General features: G+C 39.3%; 1 protein-coding gene across 1 annotated transcript in view; it reads left to right on the top strand.

Moving 5' to 3' along the window:
* cwo (transcription factor cwo) overlaps positions 1–15,187 on the top strand; it is a 138,716-nt gene that overhangs the window by 104,987 nt on the left and 18,542 nt on the right. The window contains exon 2 of the mRNA XM_065225355.1: positions 9,410–9,530. Within this exon, the coding sequence (XP_065081427.1) occupies positions 9,410–9,530 (121 nt within the window). The remainder of the gene's footprint in view (positions 1–9,409; positions 9,531–15,187) is intronic.

Here is a 15,187-nt window from a genome sequence, read left to right as displayed (position 1 = left end):
GAATCTCAGCGAAAAACTTGCGGAGATTCAGCAAAATTTTTGTTTGTTAGCTGCGATCTCGGCAAAATTCCCGTTTGTTAGCTGAATATCGGCAAGTTTTTAACTGAGATCCAGCAAAACAAAATACCGAGCTGCTCGGTGGTGCCCATCTCCGCAAAAAATCCAAGTGTGCACGTAATTTGAATGTTTCCTCTAGTGGACCATTTGTTTTATGTGACAATTTATCAAAACATGAGGCAGTTTTGCTTGTTTTTGGATTGATATAAGTGTAACTCAAACCCTATTGATCCTACCTTGTTTATAAGATGAATTCTTATGTTAAATGTAATTCTATTTTAGAAAACAAAATCCTATAATAGACTCCGGGCGATCCATAATAGGTTAATGGTGATTTCAATTTGTAATGTAGATTTTTTTGGGTAAAATATAGTATTTTATTTATTTTAACTATCAGCCACACTAGCTACAGGATGAACCAGGGCTGTCAAATGTCATTTTCAATGAAAGATCTCACGCGATATTTACAGAGATACTTCTGTCACTATCATCGGATGAGAAAACAATTATAGAGATTTTCTTAGTGTTGGGATCATTGCAATTTCTAGCTCATTTATTGATATTATTGTTATATGCACCGCGACAATCTTATGAATATAAATTCATCTAAATTAGTTAAAAATTTTGATTCCACAACCGTATGGAAATTATTCTCATGAGTGCATGAACATTGAAAAATGACATGAAAGCTCATAATAGGTAGTTTCGTCTCGTGGTCGTGACAGATGATTTGGAAGCGCATTATATTATACTGCCAACAATGGTGCCGACCCTGTCCTTGCAGTCATTGAGGAAGAGAAGAAATCTTAGTTCGACCACCGTTTTTACTAGAGACCCAGTTTACCTCTCCATCTCCACGGTTGTCACGGGAGGGACAAATAAGATCTGGATTCACCACCACCGTTTGATTGCATCGTGATCCTAACAACTCTGGACCAGGCTTGATGGAGCGTCACCCGTGAGTCTGAAATGAGCCGAGCGTAGCATTTTTCTAGTAGGAGTAGGATTCCTACTCACAAATCATTTCACCGAGCCTCACAGCTTTTGAGCGAAGGGGGCCATACACTTGTATGTTTTCTTTCACACGCTTTTACTCTCACCTTGTGTGAACTCTGAGCTTCTTGCCTAGAACAAAAAGTCATCCTGAGCCTCGAATAGCTCACCTCACCTCAAATCATCCTTGAGTTCGCTCTCGCTCTCATTCGGGGAGTCGTTGTTTACTTATTTCATATTCCAGCCGCTACTAACTCGAGCCGAGGGCTGGGTAAACTCGAAAGGCAAGAGTATTTTAAAACCTCAAGTTTCATCAAGTCTGCTCTGGGCTACGAAGGAACTTAAGATCAAACCCACGATCTTCTGATCAGTTAGCAAAAATGATCACCACTAGGTCACCGAGCTGCTTATATCGAAGTACACTACTGCAACCATACACAATAATCTACATGCCAAATTTCATTGAAATAAATAAATAAATAAACAATTTTAACAAGTTAGGGCACTTCCACCACAACGAAAACTAGGTTGAGGGCAGGCATTCCTGTTGGGACGTAACTGGACTGGATTCTATGTAGGTGAAATTAATTAGAGCCATTGAGGAAGAAAGTTTGACCATAATGAAGTACGCGAGAGAGTTTAACAACGCAAGTACCTGTGACTTTCCCAGTCCACTGACTGCCAAAAAAAAAGCCATCCTAAGATGCCGGGTTTGTGTCAAGCTGCTAATCGCTATAACACATTTTACGCATCGGTATCACGCAAGTTTGTTTAGCGTCTCTAATTAGAATAATTATTCACCATATTGGTCACTGTAGACGCTTACTCATCCAAACTAGCGACGACGGCCGAAGTGAAGCCAGTCATCGCCAGTTGTAAGTTTTGTGCAAGGGTCACACACAGCAACCGACAAATATACCGGAAAAGTGATTGCTTATTCATGAAGGAGTTAACTTTGTTTTGTAATTTGCAAACCCTGTCGAAGTCGGAGAAAGGATAGAGCAGTAGGATTTAGATATTGCCGCGAATATTTATGTTCGAAGGTAGCTGGTGCGACGGACGACGACAAAATGCATGGCCTTAGATTTGGAATTTATTTAAAGCAGGCCACGCCACCGCCGTCGTCGTCTGGCCGTGGCCAATATAGAGAAGCATATTTTGTCGCCATGGGTACAACACTCTACGGATCGTAGCTTGCTTTAGCGTTGTTGTTACATCTGGTCACGTGTTTGCTGTGACCTATTTTACGGAATTATTGTTTACTTGTAACGGTGTGCAATATACCTCCGCATAGGGACTTCGCTACGTGACAACGTGGAGGTTAGTTTTCTGGTGACTAGCCGGGAAAGAGATCAAAGTTAGTTATGTTGTGTCACGCGGCATGGAATGCGGGTATGTTTACAAAGCATGGCACTCGATGTTTCAACTTGTGTTTCTCTGTTCACCAACGACATGTGCCTTAAGTAATATGCAATCTACAAAGTGTGCTGTTTCTCAATCGGGTAGGATAATTATCCGCTTCCAAACCCCGCATCGCAGGGGTGTTTAGATTTCATCAGGTGCAACTGCGGTTCACATAAAAAGCGCAGCAAGCGCATGCTTGCAACCGAACGTCAATTTATCTGAAAAAAAATTCGCACATGATTTTTCCTGCTTGCAATGCAATTCACTCGGTCGGTCAATATAAACAGTTACACAAAGTTTTTGTTTTTGCATACGCTTCTATTCATATACGCCCCGGCTGATATGGGTTCGCCGGTGTTATTTGTAGCTGTAGGCCACACAAAATTGCTGCGATGCATTAAAATTCGATGCGTCGTGGATGTGTTCAGTGCGAGTTCTGCTCGGCTGCCATAAAGTCATACAATTAGCTTGGCAGCGTTTGTTATAAAACGTGCTCTTAAAAATAGACTTATTCGTTCTCTTAGGTGCAGTGGGTGAGAGTAATGAAAGTATTGAAGTAATGGACGCCGCTGAGAAACTGCAAATAACCCGGCAGTTGGTCAATCGTGGTGGTCATGTCAACTGGACGGACACGGTTGCTTTGATGCGCAAGTCATCCTTCGTACGAGTAAACATGCAAACACGCAATGCACGGTCAACTACGATCTGAGTTGATAGATGAGCTGGTTATCCTACAGAGTGAACCGTTCTTTACGTTAATGCTTAACCGCACCAACCGGTACTGGCTTAGCATTAAACATTCAGGAAAGACAACGCGCAAAACGTCGTCGTCATCGTTGAAAACCAGTCACACCTGTAGACGGAGCCAAGCGCATGCCTACTGAGGTTGATTTTATTTTTTCTCGCTGTCATGAAACCGCGATTGGTGATTTTACTCAACTATTTCGACTTAGCACCGCTTGCATTACCGTCAATAAACTTTAGAAGGCCTTTGTTACGGTACCAGTGAACGGTGCGGCTGGGAACTGGTTCCTTGCGTTTACACTGCCTGGGTAGAGTGCTTGAGGTGTTAGTCATATTCTCATGAGCCGAACCGTTTGTCTCGAATGCCGTTTATTATTTCTTTTCTAGTGTTAATGACGCGGCAAAAGGGTGTCTCTCTGTTGCCAGCTTTTGTTGAGGGTAATAAAGCAAAACACTTCCTAAAGAGAATATGTAGGTATTTGACTTTATGGTTGGTTGGCTGTTAGTCCCTTGCTGCTTGCACGTGACATCGTCCGGTATGAACGAAATGACATTGAAAGGTGTGATAAACATATTGTATCCACATTGGAAGCTACGTTTCGGTGCGGAAATTGGTTTGTTTGAAGTCGAATTTTGCTAAGTGGAAACCCGTGTAACCATTGTCAAAAGCTGAATATTATTGGTCACTAGAGTGATGCAAAATTTGAAATTTTCGCTCCACAATACTTAAACGATTCCAAATTGGATCCTGACTAACCTCTCGAAATTTGAACCCATTTGGTGAGAAACTGAGATGGCACAAACAATTTGAAATTTGTATGGGAATTACTATGGTAAAATCAAGATTTTTGTTCATGTCTATCTGACAATTCACCATATCGGTCTGCTTCAAAAACTTTCATTTGTACTTGTAGGAAATTTTCCCAGCTACAACTATGCTGAGGATCACTTTTTGATTAAATGCAAGGATCGAAAGTTATCAATGGTTCAATGCGTTGATGTCTTATGATCATGCTCAATCAACTGCTCAACAGGCAACAGTGGTGTTTCTGGGGTGTTGAATAGGACACAAAAATCATGGCTACTATGTCACACTGCAAAATACAGTGTTGCCTACAGAGCAGCTGCTTGATCTTGTCATAAGTTTACCAATCTATTAAATAATTAATAACTTTTTCTTGTCTTGTTTAACATAGAAACGATCTTGAGCAAAGTTGTAGCTGAGAAAATTTTCTATAATAATAGCTATCGAACTATTTCGCAGCTTAATATGGAAAAGACTGGAAGGCAATGAACAAAAAGTTGAGATTTCCCATAGTAATTTACATGTTAACTTCAAATGGCTTGTGCGAAGTCTGTTTCCAACCAAATCTAGATAGAACTGGAATTAGGGCGTAACAGCTTTTGTAAACAATGATTCCTCTTGATGATTTCTAGAAATTTTAGGCTCGCCCACGCAAACTAACATCCTCATCGGGTAGGGAAAGACTTCCCCTATCCGATGGTTAGGTTGGTCTTCGTGGACGTGCCTTGAATTCCTAGAAATCATCGATAGAAGTAATTGTTTACAAAAGCTGTTACGCCCTAATTCCTGCTCTATCTAGAAATGAGTTGTAACTTTGGGAGGCTAATCAGGACGCGATTTGACACCATTTAAGCACTGTGGAGCGAAAAAGTCAAATTTTGCATCAGTCTATTGGTCACGTGTATCCTAGGCGTACCGAAAAGCTATTCACTAGAAGAATGCATTTCCCGGACATGTTATGGATGCCACCAGGGATGGAGCAGAATCTGCCATAATGCAAAATTAATCCGGCGACACATAAAATCACATGAGGGTTGAAAACCTGGATCATTGGTTGCAGCACTAAATATCTCTAAGCCGAATGAATTCCGGTTTTTCCTTTTTAAGAATAATTATAATTTTACTAATTATTTTTAAAATGCACCCTAAGAATTAACTTTTCTGATGAGATTTCGGTAAAAAATTCTGATTTCTGTAAACATATAGGGGAATTTACGTATTCTCGGCAACCTAAGCAGCGACCATCTTTCTATAGGCTTTTTCTCTAAGGAACGCACACATATGCAGTATTGGTTTGTTTACAATCTTTTGCTGCCAGCTGCTCTAACAATTTCAGTCGAAAGAATTGTCAAAAACTGTTTTGAAACGCTTTTACAAAGCTCCAATCTTCTCTAGTGAGAGCGAGTATTGTCGGCAACCAGTTTTTCTTCGGCAACCGTTCCATTTGAACTGCGTGTAAATCTGCTGTTCTATTATCGGCAACTCGAAATCAGCTACAATTTGTAGTGCGGGTGTTGCATTTCAAGAAAACCTTGCTAGATTGCTTTTTCTAAGTGGTAAAAATATAGTCATATTGAAGCTGAAAGCATAAAGAATCGTTTGCATGCATTCAGCGAAGTGTTTTCGTAAGAAAATCCAGTGAAAATAGTGTTTCAATTTGTGTTGCCGAAAATAGTCTGTCATGCCAAAGCCGTCATTTCCCCTATAAGTGTGTATGTTTTAACTGCCTAGTACAACCCGAAAGATTCATAAAATTCATCCTCTTCTTTTCGATTTTTTTATGATTATTCCAAAAGTTCGCTGAAGCTTCATTCAATTATTCTAATTAAAATTAGCTTAAATTGTCCTTAGAATTCTCAAGCAGTTCACTTCAGAATTGTATTAAAAAAATTTCATAACTGTCCTGAAGTTCTACTCTAAAATCTTAAGAAAATTCACTTGGAACTCTCCTTAGTATACTCTAAAAATTCTTCTAGAGATGCTCTTGGAATTAATCAAATCATTCCTGCAGTTTAACCAACAATCAATACGAAAGTAACGATTTTAAATTGGCTCACTACTTGACTAGCCTATTGGTCCCAAGCAAACGATTAACGTACCCCATTCTAGTCGAAATTCTAGTACTACGCAATGTTTGTTTTGATTCGCTATGAAAGTTTGACAGATAAAATGAGGGGTTATTTGTTTTTCCTATGTTTCGAGGGGTGAATCGATTAGCTTGGGACCGAAGAGAGTACCAGAGCTGAGCCAAAAAGTTGAGCACATTATTTCGGGACCTTCTAATCTTAGAGTTACCTCTATGGTTTAACCCTTTGAACCCTGAATTTTTCTACTGTTGATGTGGCTGTAATGTGATGATTTTATACAGCCATTCCACAGGGTTCAAAGGATTAAAATGTTATATCTTACCACTCGAACTTTGCCTTGCAACATTATTTTGAGATTTTGTCTTCTAGAACCTCAAGAAAATAGGGTCTTATTTATGCTCTCCCTAAAATATCAGCTAACACATAATAACACCTCGTCAACTAATCTAAAACTTCTCTTAAACTCTGCACATTTACAGTATCAAATGCCTTACTGATATCCAACGCTAAAGCCATGAGATCTTTTCCTGCATTTCAATATTCTTCCATGACTCGGTAAGCTCCCATCTAGAGTTATGTACTTTAACTAATTATGTTTGTATTACTCCATGCGAGAAGTTACATAGTTGAAGATGCTTAACGACAAATATCAGGGTCAGTTTTCAGGTTTGGAAGTGTCCATTTGTGCCCTAACGGAACCGGATTCAGGTAGCCTAAATGGCAAAATCGGAGAAATCCTGGTCAGTATGCGATTTAAGGAACCTTCATCTTTTATTTGAGGCCAATGGATCAAGAATCGGTTCAAAAATGGATTTTTGGGAGAGAGTTTCAGTTTGGGTCTATTTTGACCAGCACAATGTGTAATGTCTTAATGCATTAATGCAGGTTAAATAAGTGAACTAATCGGAGTTGGAGTCGGATTTTTTTTTTCAAATCAGAGAAGTCGGAGTCGGTTTATTTTGATCCGACTCCACAGCCCTAGAAACGACAGACTTTTTCATACAAACGTTCATACAAAAAAATGCTTCGTTTAGACTACGTCGCTCACTTTTTGCCTGTACATTTCCAAAATTACACAATCGTAACTCAATATCCTCTCAGACTCGATGATCCCTTTAATTTTGCACGTGGCACTAATATTTACATGATTTGAAAAATCTCACATGATTGTTTTCTTTTCTTTATTTTGTAGTTATTTTCAATGATCACATATCATGATTTCTTTAGATTTGTCATGTTTTGTAAATATTATTACCACGTGAATAAAAAAAAATATCGAGTCAAAAGTATTTGACTGTACCTCAAACGATGAAACCTCAATTACGAATTCTTTGACCCAATGTTAAGCAAACATGTGATTCCGTTTTTACCCTAACAAATAATTCTTGTGCATATCTTATTTTGTAAACAAACTTGAGTGATATTCAACACACACGTAATTTTCAACGGATTACGTATGTATTGAATCCTTCGGACAAGATCCCCGATCAATCACGAGCAATATTAACATTTCTAATTTGGTTATTCATACCTAGACGTAAAAATAAATGTCTGAACATAGTGTTGTGACCAGTCAAGACGGGGAGCACTTGAATTAATATTAATTTGTTTTATAGAATAGCTTAATCCGCTCTCGCCCAGACTGGACTGGGGTGGCCACAGACAAAAGCCACCCGTCAGTATTCCACCACCGGAATTGGCATGTGACCCAGCCAGCCGGTCAGTCGGTGTATCGTCGACTAGCAAAAACGCACTGTTTTCATTTGAATTCGAAATTTGTTTGCCATTTCCGATAGAGCTCCCAACACGACAGACGCGAATATTCTATTTTTATGTTCTATATGCCTTTGAGGGTTTAAGACTTCCTGATAACATCACTGACTGAAAACTAAATACATTCGAGCAACATTCCACGTTGCTCAAGAATCGAGAAGGTCACAACACACCCTCGTCTGGAAATCGCAAAGCTCTCCAAACGAAAGAATACCCATGATGAGGAAATGCGCGTACTATGCAAAAGCAAAACAATACACCCGAGGGGCATTACTGGCCAGAGAGCGACTGACTGACGTTGCACCATCAGACTGAAACGTCTTATCTTCATGCCCTAACGCGATGCACGTGGAGCGACAGTGCTCAAGCAATTATTCTTCTATAGAGCAGTTCCACGCCAACTGACGAATCGATTTTATTTTGCTGTCTCCGAAATTGTGAAAAAAAAAGTTCAAAAACTTTACTAAAAGTTCATGTTCTACGAGTTTGATCCATTTTGATGGGTCCATTGTGTCCTTTCAAATAAACATATGTTTTTAACAGTGTTTTTAATTTTTTTAAAAGTGTGCTTTTCTTCGGAAAAGGCAATCCAGTTTCTTAAAACTTTGTCGCAGGCGTCATTCCGATTAGCTGCGCCGTTTCGTGCTATTATTGGTAAATATCGAACACACCATTTTGAAAATTTTGGCGTGTGCCAAAACGACTGAATTTCAGCACAAACCTGATTCATTACCCCTAGTGAGCCATTATGCGAAGTTTCATGGAATTCTGCGAGGTGAAATCTAACATGTGTGTACATTTTCGCTATTTTGCCTGGAACTGCTCATCATGATGCAGCGTAAAGAACAAAATCTTGTTGCTGTAATCTTGCCTTCTATTCTTCTACCGGCCACCTACAGTAGTGCAATTGCCGGCAGCAACAGCAATAGCAACAACATCATCGGAATCTGCAACGGTTGTTGACCCTATTTTGGTATTTGGACGGCAAGCCCCCACATTCCGCCACAGTTGCCAAGTTGCGTTTTCCATGCAAGATGCTCGACGGGGTGTCTCCATCTCATTACACTACCACTACTAGCTACCTACTTGAGCAGACTCATACGTAGCCTATGAGAAAATCCCTATTGTTGGTCGATCCGGGTGCAGCTGCAACTGCAACGCTGCCTGCTGAGATGGAGCGCAGATTGTTGTTTGTTTGCTAATCTCATCACAATGCAATCGTTGCAGTTACACACCATGGCAACGCTGAATATCTCGACTCCTACGTTTGTTATTGACATTCCGATATGTTCCAATATCCTGAATTTCCGTTTGAATTATTCGATCGGATGCAATGGACACAATCGATCACCCGAAATTAATGAACTGCAAATGAGAACACATATTCATACTTAGTAACACATCCGACTCAATCGATGGGGGGTGGGATGCTCATTCAGCAGGAAATTGACCCCTCGTTGAGAATCGTCGTCGCCCACACTATTTTTGCCCACGTAGTCTGATTGTTTTTTCTTTTTTTTTCGGTTTCTTTTCTACTTCTCTCCAGTGAAGCATCCGTGCCCGGATATTCGTATTGCAGCGAGCAGCTAAATTTTTCCGCCGCCAACACCACCTACAGCGAGGATGACGCCGACTTTGCCCCAGGTCGACGAGGAAAAACGTCTAGGGTGAGTTTTTCGAAAACTTGTTTTTCTTTTTTTTTTATTGATGATTGTAAACAATCAAAGTTTTTGGAACTTGAGCCCTATGTATTGCCTTTGGTAAAGATACTGCAGCTTTTTAATTGTAGTGGAACCTTTCAACGAAAATTATCAAAAAAATAAATACTAATAGTAAGGTATAACTTTCTTGGTATGGTTTTGAAAACAATCTTAAAATTTTCAGTGTAAAATGAGATAAATCTCGATTACTTTTTCGACGGGACGTATCTGCTTTTGTAAACAATGCATTTGATCGTCGATCAAATGCATTGTTTACAAATGCAGATACGTTCGAAAAAGTAATCGAAAAATATGATTCTTTATTTTTTTTGTCAGCAAATTTGACGTTGAATTCTGAACGTGTCAATCTGTTAACAAATTGGTTTAAATAAAAGATTTTTTTTTTCTAATATTGATCGAAGTATGCCTTAGTCTCAGGTGAAGAAGTGTTTTTTTTTACAAGGTCAGATTTTATTCACTCGTTTTCAACAAATGTTCGGTTTAAGGGAGGAAAAGGGAAGACTGGGCGATTGGAACAATAAATTTTTAATAGTAAAAATTGATGTAAGTTCTTTGTTATAAGTGAACCCTACACGATTGCTTTTATTGACAATAATCGTATTGTCAATACATGCTATATTGACGTCAATATATCGAGATTGACAATATTTCTGAATTCACATCATCAATATTATTGTCAATAATTCCCCTTCGCGTCAATATATTGATGCGTGTGGGGTTTGCTATAGAGCAGTTCAAGACCAACAATTGAAATGGCCTTAACTCCATTTTGTAAACAAACCTTGTAAGGCCATTTTCTCGCGAACTGAAGTCCGCAAAGGCAAACCAACATAATGAACAGGTAGGGGAAATTCTCCTTTACCCGAATGTGGTTTAGGTTTGCGAATAAAGGTTTCGGTTCGCGAGAAAATGGCCTTACAGGGTTTGTTTACAACATGGAGTTAAGTAGGGTTACCATATGGTATCCTAAAGGAGGACATGTCCTCCTTTTTCAATAATTTTTCTACATCCTCCTTTTGCCCGAAAATGTCCTCCTTTTTAATCCTTGCATTTATTCCAGTTACATATTCATAAAATTGTTTTCAAAGAGCGTTGTTTGCAGAGCTTATTTGATTAACCTCATCTTATCTAGCAAATACCATTCGATGGTGAGACTAGGAGTATACTACAGCTGTCAACCCCCGCACATTTAGGCTGCGATCCATTTGGTAAACTTTCACTTAAATTTGGCAGATGGAAAATTTTCAAATAAACTTGCTTTATTTCAGACATACCAGGAATCAATTTTGACAAATAATTTCTCGAAAGTTGGACGATGAACAACAGAGGGATCTTCAAACATTATAATTTATTTTCGAAGTATCAGTGAAAATTCATCAAATGTAACACTGCGTTCCATTTTTTTTCTGAATTTTTACTTAAATTTGACATTTCGAAAATAAATTACAATGTTCGAAAATCTCTGTTTGTCAAAATTAATTCCTGGTCTGCCAGAAATAAGTCTGGTACAATAGCATGTTTATTTGAAAATTTTCTATCTGTCAAATTTAAGTTAAAATTCACCAAATGGATCACAACTACACAGATTGAGTTGCTTCAGTACTGCGGGCGTCCATGTACGGGCGAAAGCCTTCAACCGTACGGACGCCCACGGCACTGAAGCAACTCGTCAGCTGGCGCCTTAGCGGCCATATCATCCATTTCGTCCAAAATTTCTTGACTAGCCTCGGTAGGTAATACCAAACCCTGCACTTTCTGCGAGGAAACTGGCGTTCCCCAAGGTTCAGTGATCGCTGTCACTTTGTTCCTGGTAGCCATGAACAGTGTCTTCGACCGGTTACCAGCGAACATCTGCATTTTCGTGTACGCAGACGACGTTCTAATCGTAGCCACAGGTCAAACTCCGGGACGAACGAGGATTAGAGCCCAAGCAGGGGTTTCCGCCGTATCCAGATGGGCCGCTTCGAAAGGTTTTCAGCTGTCTGCTGAAAAGAGCGCTAGGTGCCACGTTTGCCAGTATTGACATCTGGTCTGCGGGCCTTCCATAAAGATCGGTAATCCAGCTATCCCATTGAAGAAAACTGTGAAACTGCTGGGGGTTGTCATTGATCGGTCGCTCAGTTTTGACCACCACCTTCAAGGGGTCAAGGCCAGCTGTCGCAGCAGGATCATCTTCATCCGCACAATCTCCCGTACCCACCGGTCCAACAACAGAGAAGTACGTTTTCGTGTTGCCCGGGCCATCGTAGACAGCCGGCTGATGTTTGGACTCGAGCTGACCTGCATCGCCACCGACAAGGCAATACAAATACTCGCTCCGGTGTACAATAGCTACACGCGCATCATCTCCGGTCCCCTATCCTCGACGCCAGCCGATGCTAGCTGTGTCGAAGCCGGCATTCTCCCTTTCCGGTACCGCATTTATGCAGCCATTGCCAACAAAGCCGCTACATTTTCAGCAAATACCGCCGGAAACGACAGAAACTGCCTCCTTACCGAGGGGGACAGAGTTCTCCGTACAATCGCCAACGCAGAGCTCCCCTCAGTGGTAAAGATTCACTGGTACGGAGATAAGAGTTGGCAATCTCCCGCACCAAACATCGACAGCCAGATAAAGGAGAAGTTCAGAGCCGGGGACAATTCCGTAGCCCTTAGGAGATCGGTAGCAGAGCTGACCGGATTGTACCCAAACTACATGCATCGTTACACGGATGGGTCAAGATCGAGAGCTGGAGTCGGAATGGGAATCACTGGTGACATTTCCTCAACGAGTAGAAGTCTGCCAAAACAATGTTCGGTGTTCTCGGCAGAAGCAGCGGCTATTCTTCATGCCCGGACACTGCGGGATCCCAGGGAACATCGAGGCGAACAACCTATCCGGGTCAGGCCCATCTGGTCCTCGGTACTCGCACAAGGTACCGATGCAGGACGTGAAGAGATGGATCACTTGCACACTGCAGACAGCGTGGGCAACGGAATGGTCCAGTGCCAGACTTCCGTTTATTAGAAAAATTAAATTAAATAAAAAATAAATAAATAAAACAACAGATTGAATCCAACATGTTTTCGACTTTGACGTTCTGTTTCTATGAGATTTTAGGTATTCCAAGCATAAATATTCAAATCAACGTATCTGATTTTACAAACAGTGACTTCGGTTTCAATCAGCGATGACGTGTATCTTGATTTATGTACATTATAAAATTTCAGATGGTTTTAAGGCTGTAAAGCTGTAGTTTTCATGCAAATAAGCAAGACTAGATAATTTCCAAGTATCAAAAATTAATTATGAGGGCTAGTTTGATGCAGTTTTCAGAAGTATAACGAAAAGATTAATTGAATTAATAACGACTGCAAGTTATGAACAATCTAAATTGAACCTTTGCAAATCATGAATTTTGTGATAGCGCACATATTATTAAATCGTTTGATAAAAACTCATTGTCCTCCTTTAATGTTAAGAGAAGGAATAATTGTCCTCCTTAATCTACAAACCTCAAATGAAATGTCCTCCTTTTCATGTTTTTGATATGGTAACCCTAGAGTTAAGGCCATTTCAATTGTTGGTCTTGAGTTTCACACCAACTATCGAATCGGTTTTATTTTTCCCTCTCCGAATTGCATGAAATTTCGCATAATTGTTCGCTGCGGCAATGAACCAAGCTTGTTGCGGAATTCAGCCATTTTGACTCTCATCGGATTTTTCAAAATGGCGTATTCGATAATTTTTCTATAAATCAAAGCACGAAAACGGCTCATCTAATTGAAATGACGTCTGAGATAATGTTGTAGAGAACTGGATCGCCGTTTCAGAAAAAAATACACACCGAAGAAAAGAAAAAAAGCTGTTAGGGTAGGTGTTCCAGTAATAGGGATGTACCTATAGTTGCGTTATGGAGGTTTTGCCGGAATAGTGAGGAGGATTCGGATAAGAATATTTTTCATCGGTAGCTCTCCTAAAATAAAGCATATATGCATATTTCAAACTTAAAATATTCCCAAATGAAAATAATTAATTTTTCTTAAGATTTTCACTCCTGGAACTGCTCAGCAATAGAAGCTACAAGGAACCAGTGCAGTGTCTGTTTTTTATCTAGCGTAAATCTCACACTAGCGAATTAATCTTTTGAAAAATCTTTGTTCATTGACTCTGGCTGAAAGTCTCGCTAATAAAGATAACCTAACCTAACCTTCTTTCATTTCTCGCATCTACTTGCATCGCACTTCATCTTTTTGCATGAAATCTTCAGAATCGTCAGCAATCTTCTTTCTATCTACTCAGTGTGCGTGCAGCTAGCCACAGTAAAACACATTCTTTCCTGCATCGTAGATAGAGTCATCCCCCTCGGAACATCCGAATAATGTGAGAGTATTTCAAGATCTAAAAAAATTCGAAAATTTAGCTAAGTTGATTAGAGAACATCAACAAAGTTTCATTAATTAAAAAAATGCTAGAACTTTTAGCAAGCACCTAAATTATCAAGAAATTCCAGAGAACTTCTAAGAAATTTAGATATTTTTAGATTGTTTCGTTATTCTCAGTGAAGTTCCGAGTACTTCGAGGTCGATCAGATAACATCACAAAAATCCCATTAATTTGAGGAAATTTGCAGTGACTTACAAGGAGTTCATTGAAATTATGGGATATTCCGAGAATTCTATGGTTAATCTGAAAACTTTAGAAAATTCAGGGAATTATAAATATGTATCAGAAAATTTACCGGAACATTTGATCAATTACGAGAAATTATGGTAAGCATAGAAAACTTCAGGGCCGGACTTTCCAGGGAAAATTAGTGATTTAAGGCAAAGTTCCGTGCGCGTTTATAAACTTTAAGTAAAGTTGTACAACCTAAAGGCAATTCAATCAATTACAGTAAAATTGTGGGTTCTTTAAAAAAAAATACTAAGGCAGTCTAGAGAATATTATGGAAATTGAAAAATATTTTGATCGGTTTTAAAATCATCAGAAAACTCTAGACTTTTGAAGAAGCTATGCATTAGTTTTGAAAATTGACAAATTTTGAGAACTTCAGTGAAAATCATAGAAGTCCAGAAGTTCAGGGAAGCTTAATTTTTTTTAGAAAAGTTCAATTAAATTCAGGATAGTACAATAAGCTTCATGAGAACTGCAAGCACTTTAAAGAAGTTTCGAGAACTCCAAGAAAGATACTGATCTCGCTAAAAATCTCAACAAAAAAAAAATTCAAGAAAGAACAGATCAAGAGCAAATTTTCATTATGTCGTAAGTAATTCGCACCAATCCGAGAAAAATAAAGTTTTGTTTTGATGACCGAAAAGTTATTCCTATTTCCAATTAAACACATATAATCTCATAGTGATAACAATGTTTAACATATTTAGCAGTGTTTTAATCAAATAAATGCAAATCGCTAGCTTTCATGCTAAAAAATACTGGTTTTTGAGTCAAAAGTTATTATACGTCGTTTGGTGGCCCCTATTGTTACTTAAGTCAAAGTGTATTTACCAGGATATTCGGGAGAATTATCAATTACGTCTCCTTACGTGCAGACCATTCATCATTTCCAGAACAACATGTGAAAAGGGCATACAAGCTTTTTGTAAACAAACCTTCTTATGCC

Source organism: Ochlerotatus camptorhynchus, unplaced genomic scaffold, assembly GCF_037179485.1.
Source record: "Ochlerotatus camptorhynchus isolate MF236.1 unplaced genomic scaffold, CSIRO-AGI_Acam_v1.1 ptg000228l, whole genome shotgun sequence".
In the NCBI taxonomy this organism is placed as follows: domain Eukaryota; kingdom Metazoa; phylum Arthropoda; class Insecta; order Diptera; family Culicidae; genus Ochlerotatus; species Ochlerotatus camptorhynchus.
The sequence above is the reverse complement of the archived record's forward strand: the minus strand, read 5'-3'. Positions and strand labels throughout refer to the sequence as shown.